At 42.5% G+C, this 14107-nt stretch overlaps 1 protein-coding gene across 2 annotated transcripts; it reads left to right on the top strand.

Moving 5' to 3' along the window:
* The first annotated feature begins 1248 nt into the window (after positions 1-1248).
* b3galt2 (UDP-Gal:betaGlcNAc beta 1,3-galactosyltransferase, polypeptide 2) lies at positions 1249-13236 on the top strand. 2 transcript variants are annotated; one of them, XM_020637289.3, is made up of 2 exons: positions 1249-1546; positions 10804-13236. In XM_020637289.3, the coding sequence occupies exon 2, from the start codon at positions 11165-11167 to the stop codon at positions 12497-12499; it is 1335 nt and encodes a 444-aa protein (XP_020492945.1). In that variant the 5' UTR covers positions 1249-1546; positions 10804-11164; the 3' UTR covers positions 12500-13236. The 2 variants fall into 2 exon arrangements, with proteins under 2 accessions (XP_020492945.1, XP_020492944.1); XM_020637288.3 differs by having other exon boundaries at positions 1249-2167.
* Positions 13237-14107: the final 871 nt, after the last annotated feature.

Below are 14107 nucleotides of genomic sequence, written 5' to 3'. Positions count from 1 at the left end.
CACATACAATCTTACATAAAAAAAAAACACCATTTCAGTCCTGTAAAGCATCTCTGGTTATAAATACTTCATTATTTGTCTCTCAATGCTTCGTTGGCTTATAAGGGGAAAATATGCTGCACCAGGCAGCCAACCAGCTTGGAGCACTTCCACTGTGATGACATTATAAGTACTTCTAATGACATTATAAGTGTTTCTGCAGCGCTTTCTTCCCCTTTGTTTGTCTGTTTTAAGCTGCATTGTTTTTGTATCCTATTTGCATTGTATTTGGTATGAATGCACGTTTCCCTCATTGCAGCTCTTTTCATTTGCAGAACATGCTTGCATTTATTGTCTCATTTTTTTTGCATTAACGAGACATTACCGGGAGATCTGGACTTATTTATGTCATGATAACAACCCTGGTTTTCCGTGATAATGAGTTATTATCCTGGGATAACAAAGTTTGTACTCTTGTGTTAAAGGAATAATTTTCTGGAAATCTAAAGAAACAAAACAGCAAAAAAGGAGCGCACTCAACCCTAAACAATATTTCAGGTGCATGACTGCAACAAGACTAAAGAGAGACAAAAAAGTCAGCTCACTAAATGTGCTCCAAAGTATGTTTATCTGGTAGAGGAGCGGCGTACAGATCAACAGCGGACACTTTCTTTTGGACTTTTTTTCGTCTCCCTTCAATCTGAAAAAACAAAACAATAGTCTGTGTTCAGTCACTGTTTTCAGCCTGACTGTCACATGCCATTCTGCCTTTGCACACACCAATAAGGCAATTTAATCCTGCTTCGATGTTTGTATTTTGACTTTTGCAGCTCTGGGATTCAATATGAGTAAATCAGTATCTCCAGAAAACAACCGCAAATTAGGAAACAGAGTAAATAAAATGTTTGGATGCATGTCAGGTTAGGAACATTCATTTGTGCAACAAGATTAGATTATCTATTCATTTGTCAATGCCTCCTCCAGATGCGTTCAGGACAGTACATTAACTGTTGAGTAATTCAATTGAAATGAATTGTTGTTCCTCTTATTTTGTCAAAAACAACGAACTAATATAGCCTGACAACAATATGCAGGCTGTTCCTTTAGCCTGCTTTAATTATACCAGTAGGTGTGGCAGCACATTTTCTGCTGGGGCGTGTTTCTGTCAATGTGTGAGTGTGTAGCCTGTGTGTTTGTGTGTGTGAACGTGTGAGTTGACGAAGTGGATTTTTCTCTCTTTTTTTTTTACCCACACCCAATGAACGCAACACGAGCGTCTAACTTGGTCACGTGAGATGCTCCGCTAATAATGCAGTGACGTGGTAGAGATCCGTCAGTGTAGCGTTGTCTGACAGCCAGCCTGCCCGGGCCAGCAGCTGCCTTGCCCGGCTGAGAGATCCAAGAGGGGTCGGTCCAAGACGGAGGAGCGGAGGCGAAGAAAAACAAAGAACGAGAGGGACAGACGAACGGCAGCGAGGTGGAAGAGAGGCGACTGGTTGTTTTTTTTTTTTGTTGGTTTTGCCTTCAGGACTCGGGGAACATGTTTTGGCAGTGATTTGACTCAAAGGTGGGAAAGGATATATATATTTTTTTATTATTATTCTGTTGTTTCTCTCTTTTGTTTTTGCGCTGATACTGCACATCACATAGCGGTGCATCGGAAAGGAGCAGCCGCACTCCTGCTGCTTTCCCTCCGCTGCTCTCTCCTCCTTCCAGCGGATAAACGGAGTGTGGATGCTTTGGTGTTCTTCTTCCCTGCATTCCTTTTTTTTTTATTGTTTATTTTTTTGCACGAGATAACACATCTGGAAAAGGGAGAAACACCGGGACTAGATCAGAAAATAAGGGAGGTGAAAGAAAAATGTTAAACTAGTAGTGACGGACACAAGGAGGAGACGCTGCAGGAGGAGGAGGAGGAGGAGGAGAACCACAAAAACCTGCAGGTTTGTTGTGCTTGTTGGGGATGAGGACGAGCAGGGACGTAACACATCCAAGGTGTCAGTGTGATTAGAGGAGGGGGAGCGGGAGGAGGAGGAGGAGGAGGAGGAGGAGGAGAGGCATTGAAGCACAGATTGTCTCCGATCCAAGGAGGTGGTGATGGCGGGTGAAGGCACCGGGGTCCTCACATTCCGTCAGCCGACCGCAGCCCTGTCAGCAGCCGCAGCAGCAGCAGCATGAGGAGGAGGAGGTACGCAGCGCCGCACGTCTCATCAGTCCTCCACATCCTCATTATTCATTTAGCCTTCCCCGCCCTCCTCTCCCCTCCATTACATCCAGACAGCCACCCTTCTCCGCCGCCTTGACTAGTACCCATCCATCCATCAATCAATACATCAATCAATCCCATCCCTCTTCCTCCCTACATCCTGCATCTCCTCCTCCATCAGGCACTTTTTGGGACCCCCAGTGGCTTCTTTAAATGTTGCAGTGACACCCCAGGGCCACTCAGGCAGGTGTTCCAGGCAGGTGTATGCTACCACTTGAAAATGAAATGCTTTTGATTTGTCTTTCACTTTATTCCCTTCAGGGATGAATGTTACTTGAATTCCTCCCTGCCCAGGGTAAAGTCAATTTTCTTCTCATGTCAGCGGTTTCTGAAGCTACAATTACTGTCCCCGAAAAAAAAAAAAAAAAAAAAAGCAGGGGGGCCAGCTATCTAAACTGTATTCATTTCTTCAGGTTTAGGAAACCCCTCCTTACACCTGCCAAGAAGCCACGCCAGGGAGTTCCCATTGATCCAGTTCAATTAACAGCGCTTTTTATCCACTTCATCACGTCCAGCTGCTTGAACTATTTGGCACTGAAGTTCTCGCATGCTTAGGGATATGTGCTAACTGCTGAGATGGACATTTAAAAAAAAAAAAAAACAGCAGCTAAGCTCACCATCTGGGTATTCACTTTGCCCACTGGACTATGAAAATTTAATAGGGTCTAATTTTCAAACCACCTCATAATTTATTGCTGTGGCGTCAAAGCGATACCCCCGCATAAGAGTGGAAGAGAAGAGGCTACGGCCGGGCTTTATAAACGGACTAAAAGGAAATAATTCCAGCTTTAAATTCAGCTGTAAAAGTTGTCAGCAGCACAGTGAGAAAGGTTTGATATCACTCTCACAGAGTGGAAGGAAATAACTGTCATATAATATTTACAACAGCTGGAGAGGCGCCGAGCTGGCAAAGCTTTATTTCCCGGTGGTCTCTTGTATTTTAAGAGGCTGCTCGATTCTTTGTCACAGCCTTCTTATAAGGACAAATGACGCTAAATGTCTCCATTATTTGGCTCTCACTTCTGCGTTAAACGGTCGGTTCACACAAAGTACAATACAACATTTTCTCACTTATTTTGGCCGAGTTTTTCTCTGTTTTTTTTTCTGGGATTCCTGCCTCCAACACATTTTCCATACACGGGAAAGTGACATGTTTAAGTGTGGGGATGTGTTAATGGTAATATTCATTCAGTTTTTTCAAAAGTAAACATATTTTCTGGTCTACAAAAGGTTAGAGAACTACGAATAAGCAGTATTAGTGTCGTTCCAACTGATCTTTTCTTTATCAAAAGCCAGACGTTAGTCCATTTATTGTCACTTTTCTCGCATTGAAAGCATTAAATCCTCGCTCCTCCTTAATCTAGAAGCTAAATTGTTCATGAAAAGTGACCTTGACCGACATCAAATCAGTTGCAGATAATTCTGTCGAACAACAATAGGATTGATGGACTTAAAGTTTTTAAGGATTTAACAGCAAAATGTTTGTTATTCTGATGATTTCGTAGATGTAATAGGAGCAGTTTCATGGGGGAGCAGTTTCTGTTAAAAGTAAACCTGTCTGTGTTGTATGAAGGTGAAGAGAGAGGGCTCTCAGAAACCTCTCTGCAAGGTGAGGTACTGAAGACAGCTCTAGAGCTGAGTGAGAAAATGTGTTTCTTGTATTTGTATTTTGAGTGTACTGACCCTTTAAGGATGAGATGGCCCAGATTTGACCATCCTTTCGTGATGAACGGTTGAAAGGAAGAAAAAAAAAAAAAAGAACACAGCTGCTGGCCGTGTCACTCATCGGCTCTGCAAGACTTAGCCAGACCGCAAACCCTCCCTCTCCCAGCGGTCCTATCCTAGTTGAGTCAGAGATACACCAGGTCACTCAAATACCCTAAAACACATTCATACAGTTTTTACTTGGACTAGAAGCTTTCCTCTTGTGAAAACTGAATACACAAATGTCAGTGAATTTCTCAAAGAGACAGAGGCCAATGTTTTTTTTTCAGACATGTCTCTGTTGAATGTTTCAAATTTGAATGAAATGCATGAAGTACCACACATTAAATGAGCTCACATTGTATTTGGTTTGTGCCCTAAAGTTCAGTGTTGGATGATTCAAAACATTGTTTAATGATACTATTATACATGACTAAACAAAGCTACAAGCAGTGAGTGATATAATTAATTAAAATATAACCAACTGAAAAACACACTGTGGCAAATCCCTATTGATTAACAATTTATTTATTACATTATATTTCATCCATCCAGCCTCCTTTGGTACTTCTGCGGCTGTCAGAGGCTACATTGAGGCTAAATCAAAATGTGATTAAAAATGGGTTTGCATGCATTCAGCTTTAACACTTCATCTCCACTTACTATGATTGCAATTTGGACAGCAGCGAGAGAGCACATAAGTGAGTAATTACTTCAAATGTTGGCATAATTGATACTAAAAGAAATAAATAGCTCATCAAATTAGCTTGGTCAAGATTTGAAACAGGCCTCGTTAAAGTTGGAAAATAATGAAAAGTAGCCGAACTGCCAAAGCTGAAGTTTAGTATAAAAAAAATAAGATTTATCATAAATGAACCTAAAAAGTGTAAGAAAACAAAAGGACAGAAAAGTTAGCTTCAAGTAACTGATCTATTCTCCCAGGCTGTGTCCCAAATCACTCCCACTTCACTTCACAGTGCAGTCCCTATAGTCCACTCATTGTATCCCACAATGCATTGTGAAAAGTAGTGCACAGCTGACGGTCACTACCCGAGCAATATATACCATCATGCATCGCATTTTTTTTTTTTAACGAGCGATTTTACATGTATTTATTATTTGCAAATGTTTTGTGAAAAAAAAACCTCTCAGTATAATATAACATACATCAATGAAATTCATGCCGTTATTTACCGTTATTATTGATCCTCTGCCGTTGTGAAGCTGCTCGTTTTAGTTGAGTGACAAAAATGACGTCACTGTCAGCGGCCGGCGAGTGAGCGAGTAGTGTTGGAAATGTTTTTTTTAATTTTGCTGAGTGAGTGCACTATATAGTCCACTGCATTAAACTCACCAGATAAGTGAGTAGGGAGTAGGGAATGAGTGAGTGATTTGGGACACAGCAGTTAAAATGGTAGAGAAGCTAGCTTAAAAAGACTAATTTTTAGCTTAAGGCAAAGTAGTTGAAAAGTTAGATATAAAGAAGTAGGACTGGATGAACTGTCTTGCGCCCCATGTACCAAGGCGATAGTCCTCATCACAGCGGCTGTGGGTTCGAATCCGAACTCGCTCCTTTGCTGCATGTCCTCCCTTCTCACTCTCTCCTCCCGACATTTCCAATCCCTCTTCAGCTGTCTTATAAAATAGAGACGAAAATGGCCCAAACATAACAAAAAGTTGTTGAATAGTTTGATAGTAGAAATAGTTCTCTCACGCTAACAGATGATGTTTAACATCTTTCCTCTGTTGAATTCAAACTCAGTTACACCCGCCTAAACAATGGGAGTTGTTTATTAGACTGCTCAACATTCAGAAGCCCCGTACTTAAATTTGGCTGAGAAAAGAAATCGTGACCGTGAGCTTGTCAAATAACTCGGCTGAATCAGACTGAAAGTTAAAGTCATGGGGAGAGGAAGAGCAACAACACCAACTCCCTTCCTCTTCCTTTCACTTGTTTTCTTGGCAGTGTTTGTGAACCCTTCACTGCAATCAGATGGAAAATCAAGAGTCAGAAAATGATAGATTGTTGAGGAAGAGATCAGCCGTACAAGGAAGAGGAAAGTGACCAGGACAAGGAGGGATTAAGATGAGACTGTAGCAGCTCTAAAGGGGGAGAGCACTGGACTCACCCACCATCTTTACTTTCAAGTGAGTGCTCAGAACAAAGCCGTGGACTGAATTCCCTGGAAGATCCTTTTTAAGATAAGCCCAGCGTGACCTCGAGAGAACAAAGGCAGATATGAAATTCTTCAAACTCTGCTGTGCAGGCCAAGCCGCATGGGCAGAATTTAGATTCAGTTTCTTGCTAACGTAAGCTATAAGACGGCTATATGAAGAGCGGTCCCAGAGAGAGTGAGCCGTAGAAGATAATGTGCTCTTTAACACAATATGTTTTTTTTTGAGACTTATGTCTGGGTTTCTTTCTTTTTTTTTCTTCTGCTTCCTACTTGAATCTAACGAAAGTAGAGTGCCAGGGCAGAGTCTAAAGTTAAAAAGTAACAAAACAGAAGGCATCTTTCCCTGTGAACTTTAAGGTATGCATCAGATCGAATGCTTCTTTATACTGGAACACAAATAGTTTACATTTCTCAGGAAACACTTGGATGTACAACAGACACTGATGCTTTTAAAAAATCAGGCATTATAAATCTCTCTGAAATGACTTAAGAGTCTGATTGACACTTCAGAAGTCAGCTAAGTCCCTGGGTATAAAAATAGTGGAGTAGAACAGAAGTAGTTCTATTCAGATTAACCTATTCGCCTTTTACGATTTCATGACTTGTATTCAAAATTGCAATGATTTAAAAATAATTGGGTTTAGGTTACAAGTAGTATTATGCTACAAAGTTATCTAATTCTAATTTAAGAGTGACTGTGTATGTATCAGATGTGGTTAGTCATGGTGGTGCTTCTCTTGTGCCACGTTCAAACAAAAACGAGTCACTGAAAATGTAATAGTTTTTCAATTTCAAATATTCAGCGTTCAGATGACAACATTTTGATAACAACTGCCATGCACATAGATCTGCAAAACGACTTACAACACCGGCCAGTAGTTGGCAGTGTGACTTCGTAATGAAACAACATGTGCGTGTCCATATACTCTTCCTCCTACAGAGCGCTGAGGCGTGTAAATACTAAAATAGCTAAGTTGATGAGTTGGGGTTGTTACTACTCTGAGTGACTTTAACTACAAACCGTGTGTTTTTTCTTTTTTTTAAATGTCGAGTGGGAGTCATGTCAGTCAACATTTTCACAAACAGAACCCAGGAGTCCGCCATTGTTATTGTAGTCCAACTAGGCTACTTGCGCATGGCCCACAACTGGAACTGCAATGCCCCTTTACCATATGCTTGTTTTTAGAGGAACTGTATATTGCCAGTTTACACGACAACACAGATTGTGCATGTTTTCAAAAGTTTCTCAGATTTTATTTAGTTAAAGTTGATCTTTATCTTTGAAATAGATGATAACTTTTAGCAGGTAAATAAACCTTAAAACCTGTAATGTGCAGAAGAATACAAGGCAACCATGATATAGAAATTATTGTATTAGTATTTAAAGTTTAGTTTCTTAGCTCTGGACCATTTCACTATTGGACCACTTCAAGTTGTTTGAGTTCAATTGAACTGCCTTGACGTTATTACAGCAGAAATGATTAGCTGATTAAATGATTAATAATCCACTTAATCGTACAACAATATTTCCCTGCTTAAAAACCTTGAGTGTGATTTTTTTTTATCTGTCATATAAAATTAGCTGAATTACTGAAGGACTCTAACAGTGGAACGGAAACATTTCAGAGAAAAGTATTTCGACCTTTTTCTGCACTTGAAAGACAAAACTATCTTTTTTTCTGATACAAATTTGCCCAGTGAAGCTGTGATGGAAATTAAAGTAAGCTGCAAACCATGAAGCCATAGTTGAAATTCAGCCACAGCAGACCATGATTTCTTTAGTAGATTGGAAGGTAACGTTATCTTCTTTCACTTCCCCTCCATCAAAGAACATTTCAAGAAATCTTGAAGGAAATGTTTCTTTTACGTCACTTTAAAAGTGAAGGTAACTCGTTGATGTGGCGGCTGAAAAATGGATTTTTCACTGTAGGCAGTGTTATTAGGTGGAACATTATGTGGCTGAGCGTCACTCAGCCACATAATCAGTCAGGCCTATTTCAGTAAAGCATGTTTTTAACCTCTAACTTCAGTGAACAGCCACTCTTAAGAGCCTTTTCAAATGAGAGCTGCATTCTTTTTTCCCCTTGATGAAAATGTGTCACCATCGCAAAGTGGACTGTTTTACTGAATGAAGGTCGTACACTCATCGACAAAAGAAAAGCTTGTTTCGCATGCATTACGCACAATGTGGAGGTAAAAAACGGGCAAGGTCCCTTTACTGTAGACATGGAAACGAAGGAAGCAAACCATGAAGAACGATGGTCATACCTCTCTGTACTTCTTTCCTCATTTATTGTATTTTTTTTTTCCCCACAAAGACTGGAAACTATGCTGTGACAGGGACACCGCTATTATGTATGTCTAGTATGTCACTGTGTCGCTCCCCCAGCCTGCGTTCAGATTATTGACCGCTGCAGAATCGCTGGGGCTTTAATTAGTGCTAGTGTAACTAATTGGCTTGCATAGAAGTGACATTGATTGGAGGCAAGAAAATGAATAAATGAGGAGAGGTGTTGGCACGTCTTAATGGAACTGCTGAGAAGCAAAAAAGAAAAAAAAAAGTCATGTCTGATTCCTAGAGAAAATTGGCATTTGCGACAAACAAAGCAAAACAAAGCCACACACTGGACCTCACATGCGAGTGTGTGGGATGCGAGCGTGTGTGGGAATCTGGTACGTTTGTCCTCATGTGTATTTATGTGCCCTTCTGAGCGCGCACACTTCATCAGAAACTCACGTAACTAGGTGTTCATTCAGTTGACAGCAGAAATCTCTCAAGCGCTGGATATGCTTTCGATGTAAAGTATGTTAACCTTTAAAACAAAGCCGGCCCTGGCCCCTCTCATTCTCCCGTAATTGCTTGCGCTGGGTAAGCACACTCCCTTGAAAAGGTTATCGTGTTCCTTGCCAGTTGTCATGATGAATGAGCAAACATAGCTGGAAATGAAAATTGGAGGTTTAGAAAATCGGAATGCCTCAATCGACAGGCGCGCAGCATCGAAACAAAATAATGCTCTGTTGTTCAGTATCTGCAATTTAATGAAAAGCAGGCAAACGTGTAGGCTTATATGAAAAGGCAGCGCAGAGTCACAGTCAGACTCTCCCCCGTGTGGTTGTAAGACTCGCACTGCTGCTACCTTGATATTCACTCGTACACCCTGAAAGTCTCTGCTGATGTGTGTGTTTGGGAGTGTGTGTGTTTGTATGTGTTAATATCCACAACAATTATGATGTTCTAGTGTGTATATAATAATGCGTGAAGTGCACATGCATCTTTTCTCTGAGTCTATACACAAGAGTGATCATGTGTGCAACATTTTTGTTTTGTGTATCATTAAGTCAGCCCTGCATTAGATGTGAGATGTTGTGTTAGTGGGTCTCTGAACACACACAAAAAAAAAAAAATACTGTGTGAGCAGTGTGTGGCATGCATATGATTAAATACATGCTTGTGCAAACCGATTGTATGCGATTGTGCGAGTTAGAGAATGAACGCGTGCATACTTGATTTCCTTTTGTGTTCTCCCTCTGGGCACATCTCCCTGCGGGCAACAGATGCAACCACTCTCTTTGTCAGCCGTGTTTGTGTTTCATGTGCGTGCTGCCTTGTATGTGCTGTATGTATTCCTGTTTATGGTAAAAGACGGAGCAGCTCGGGTGGACAGTAGGCAGCGTTGATAAGCTGAAAGGTGGAAGGTGAATGGCAGGTTAAGGCTGTTATCGCCCGAGGCTTGCTCAGGCTTCGGCACCACTGCCTGCTGGACCCTGAAAACTCATTTTGACAGATGCATCTCCTCCCTGGCTTACGACGCACAGTGGGGGGCTGATGACACTCGCTCGCCCAAGCGGCTTAGAGTAGCGTTAGCCCGGCACCACGTTGAGCAAACCTGCAATTTATACGTGTGCCCCAGGCGTTAAGCTGAATAATGACATGCAAGAGGCATCCACCACCTCACCATGTCAAGCACCAGACAGCTCATAGCTTCCATGAAGAACAAAGCCTTTTCTATTCTACACTATTTTTAGGTCTCAACTGCAAGATGAGATTTTGATGATCAAATGGTCTTATTTTCCTGTCATTGTGGCTCATTTCAGTGAGTTATGTTTACAGTGAGTTTGATTTATTCTGAAAATGTGCATTGTGCTGTAGCTCAGCATCAAGGCACACATCTGGATGTGCCTTTCCTTTTCAAATGTGCTCGGTAATTTCTAGAGCAGCAATCTTCCTTTCTCCCTCCAACATGCTCTGAATAAAATTATATTATTCTTCCACTTACTCCCCTCAGAGACTCTCCTCAGAGAGCCACACCTCCCAGAGCATGCAACGTTCTATGTCCCTGTCCAATCAAAATTTCGACAATGCTGTCATATTTATTCAGCTTCCCCCTTTCAAAATGTTAAGTCAGCTTACCAAAAGCACCATTTACTGCCATTTTAGTGGCAACAGCTTCTACAGAAAGCTCTAATTGGGGCTTTTTGCAGCAGGAGGAAATTAATTCTTAATTACAGAGTGTGTCAAAACAAACCACAAATAGAATGATTAAGAAATAACCTCAGTTGTCCCCACAACAAGAAAAAAAAACAAAACAGACAATTGACATGTGGCTCAGTGCCAGTTAAAAGGTGGTGATGTTCAGACTGCTTCTAACACTGTTTTCTCTCTCTTTCTCTTTTCAGATTATAGAGAGCAAACACAGAGGAGGTGACCCTTATCATACCGTGAAGGAGAGAAGACAAAGAGCATGAACTTGTGTTTGTCTACAGTGCCAAAGAAGAGCCGGGGAGACGCCACCATGGCCAGAGTAACATTGCCGTCGTTGCTCCACTAGGGGCCCTTTTAACCCTACTACAAGCTGCACTGGGGGGCTCAAACGTTCCCCTGACTCCGCCAGGAGGCTCTCTCCAACCAATCTGCCAGCTCAGATAACCCTCTGACTGTTGGCAACCACATGTTTGAGGTGACTGTATGTGACCGCCGCCGCCGCCGCCCATTCTCGAGCAGCAGCAGCAGCAGCCTCCTGCGACCCCGATCTGCACCATGCAGTGGAGACGGCGGCACTGCTGTCCCATCAAGATGACCTGGACCATCAAGCGTTCGCTCTTTCGGACACATGTGGCCGGACTCCTCTCTCTGGCTTTGCTTTTCACCCTCTTTTTGTTTTTCAGCCATCAAGACTGGCTGCCGGGACGCAGTGGGCCCAGGGAAAACCCGCTGGCCTACACCATCAGGGGCTTCCGCAGCCCCAAGGGGGAAGCGAACCAGAGCAGCTCCCTCAGGAGCCTTTGGAGAGAGACGGGATATGTAGCGCCAAAGCCTCTGCTCAACCTCAGCTCTCAGCAGGCGGATGGGGCAGCGGGGGAGGCAGCGGGAGGAGGGGGAGGAGGAGGAGGAGGAGGAGCCAGGATGGGAGTAATGGGGCTCGGGGACTCAATGAGCACTAACAACAGTTTACAGAAGGAGATGGGTGTTGGAGGGAGGCTCAGTGCTCAGCCTTACCGCTACATCCTGAACGAGCCCTACAAGTGCAGGGACAGCACACCCTTCCTAATCCTACTCATTGCTGCAGAACCAGGCCAGGCTGAAGCTCGCAATGCCATCCGTCAGACATGGGGGAATGAGAGCATAGCGATGGGGCTGGGGTTTGTTCGCCTTTTCCTTCTTGGCACAGCAAAAAGCTCGGACACATTCCTCCAGAGCAGCATCGAGGAAGAGAGTCGTGTTCACCATGATATCATCCAACAGGACTACCAGGACACTTACTATAACCTGACCATCAAAACCCTGATGGGCATGAACTGGGTGGCCACTTATTGCCCACACGCCACCTATGTAATGAAGACTGACAGCGACATGTTTGTCAATACAGAATATCTCATCCAAAAGCTGCTGAGGCCGGAGCTACCTCCCAAGCAGAGGTACTTCACAGGCTACCTGATGAGGGGCTATGCACCAAATCGAAACAAGGACAGCAAGTGGTACATGCCGCCAGAGCTGTACCCGAGCGAGCGCTACCCGATCTTCTGCTCTGGGACCGGGTACGTGTTCTCAGGGGACATGGCCGAGCTGATTTACCAGGCCTCCCTCAGCATACGCAGGCTGCACCTTGAGGACGTTTATGTGGGGATCTGCCTGGCCAAGCTGCGAATCGACCCAGCGCCCCCTCCCAATGAGTTCCTCTTCAACCATTGGCGGGTGTCTTACTCCAGTTGTAAGTACAGCCACCTGATCACATCCCATCAGTTCCACCCCAATGAACTCATCAAGTACTGGAACCACTTGCAGACCAACAAGCACAATGCCTGCATCAACCTGGCAAAGGAAAAGAACGGCAGGTACAGACACCGAAAGTTTCACGGAGAGAGGCCTCCTTGATGCATCCTGTGACGACCACCTGCCTCACTGAAAAAAAAAAAAAAAGGGGGGAGCTGGGCACACTGTAACTACAGCCAATGGAGGGCATGTTGAACACAATATATGGGGAAAAAGCACATTGTTTTTTGGTATTGTGTACAGTCAATGATCCAAAATATTTTTTTTTTTATTTGAGGAAAACATGTTAAGTATTGTAAACCTGTTGAGCTATCTCTGAAAGGGAGATTGGGAAACATGTCTGTACGATATATCGAGCATGCACAAAAAATGCTGCTGCTCAAGAAGTAGTGTTCATGATTATTCAGGTGCCAATAGAAAGTGGTCATGTATTCTACACTTAATGTGAGGGCTGTCTTCTAAAGGGTAGGACATGATTCCGCACTCTACACATAATTTTAAAAAAAATACACTATTGTGTTTACACAGACAAAGGGAAATGCACATGTATTATGTGGAAAGTTACACTACCTAATTATGAATGAAAGTATCTTTGACGTTGACCAGTAATGCTGCCCTGTTGCTCAGTGTTTACTTTACAGATATATCAAAGAATAGGACTCTAAATAGAAGGTTTATGTCATATACTGTATTTTATTTTTAAAAGATTCAACAAGAAAGCACTCAGATTCACGTCAGAGATGACTGAGATTGTATTTTTTAAAGCTTTACATTGAGTATGACTCTGCACTTGAGCAGGTGTGCAATGAATCAATTAACAATTAAATGTACTGAATTCATTTTTTGTCTGCAGTTGTGTGTCTGATTTATCTGGGAACCACGTGTAAAATCGAACCCATTTGTTGCCATTTCTTTTTATGTTTACGCCAGCCATGGGCAGCGGATATAGGGTGAGGATGTTAGTCAATGTTACAGTTGTTGGACTTTCATTGGGTTTATATTGTTTTGAATTCAAGATCTTGATAATCTTGGATCAATCTAAGTCATTAAATTGATGAGGTTTCAAAAAATAAGTTACGGATGGGAGCAAGTGACGATGGATATTCTAATTGCATTTAATCAAGTGAACAATCACACCAAAAATGTTAATACTTATTGTGAGCTCAATCACTAATTCAAAAATGGGTTGCACCACAAACTTCCCAGTGACTGCCTGATGTGACTGGTGTTAAGCAATCTTAAAAAGTGAGCTGTTAACTACTACCACTAGGAATTACTGACAAACATTTACACCTTTTGATTAAACTTTAGAAAAGCAGTATTGAAGATGGTTGATCAATCTCTCCGTGTACTTGATGAAGTAGATAAGATAAGGTACGTAATTAATCCGAGGTGAAATTGGATTGTAATGGTAAATGGACTTGCACTTCTCTAGTCCTCTGACTTCTCAAAGCACTTTTTACATCGCAGGTCACACCACATTCACACACTGATGGTGCAGCAGTGGGAACAATATGGGGTTCAGCGTCCTGCCAAAGGACCCTTCGACATGTGACTGCAGGAGCTGGGGATGGAATCGCTTACATTCTTGTTGAAAGACAGCCGAGTCTACCACTGAGCCACACAGCTGTCCAAAACGGCTTATTACACTCCTTACAAAGGCATGAATACAAATACAAAAAACTGAAATAAAAACAAGAAGCAGCTTAG

This window comes from Labrus bergylta, chromosome 6 (genome assembly GCF_963930695.1).
Source record: "Labrus bergylta chromosome 6, fLabBer1.1, whole genome shotgun sequence".
NCBI classification, from domain to species: Eukaryota; Metazoa; Chordata; class Actinopteri; order Labriformes; family Labridae; genus Labrus; species Labrus bergylta.
The sequence above is the reverse complement of the archived record's forward strand: the minus strand, read 5'-3'. Positions and strand labels throughout refer to the sequence as shown.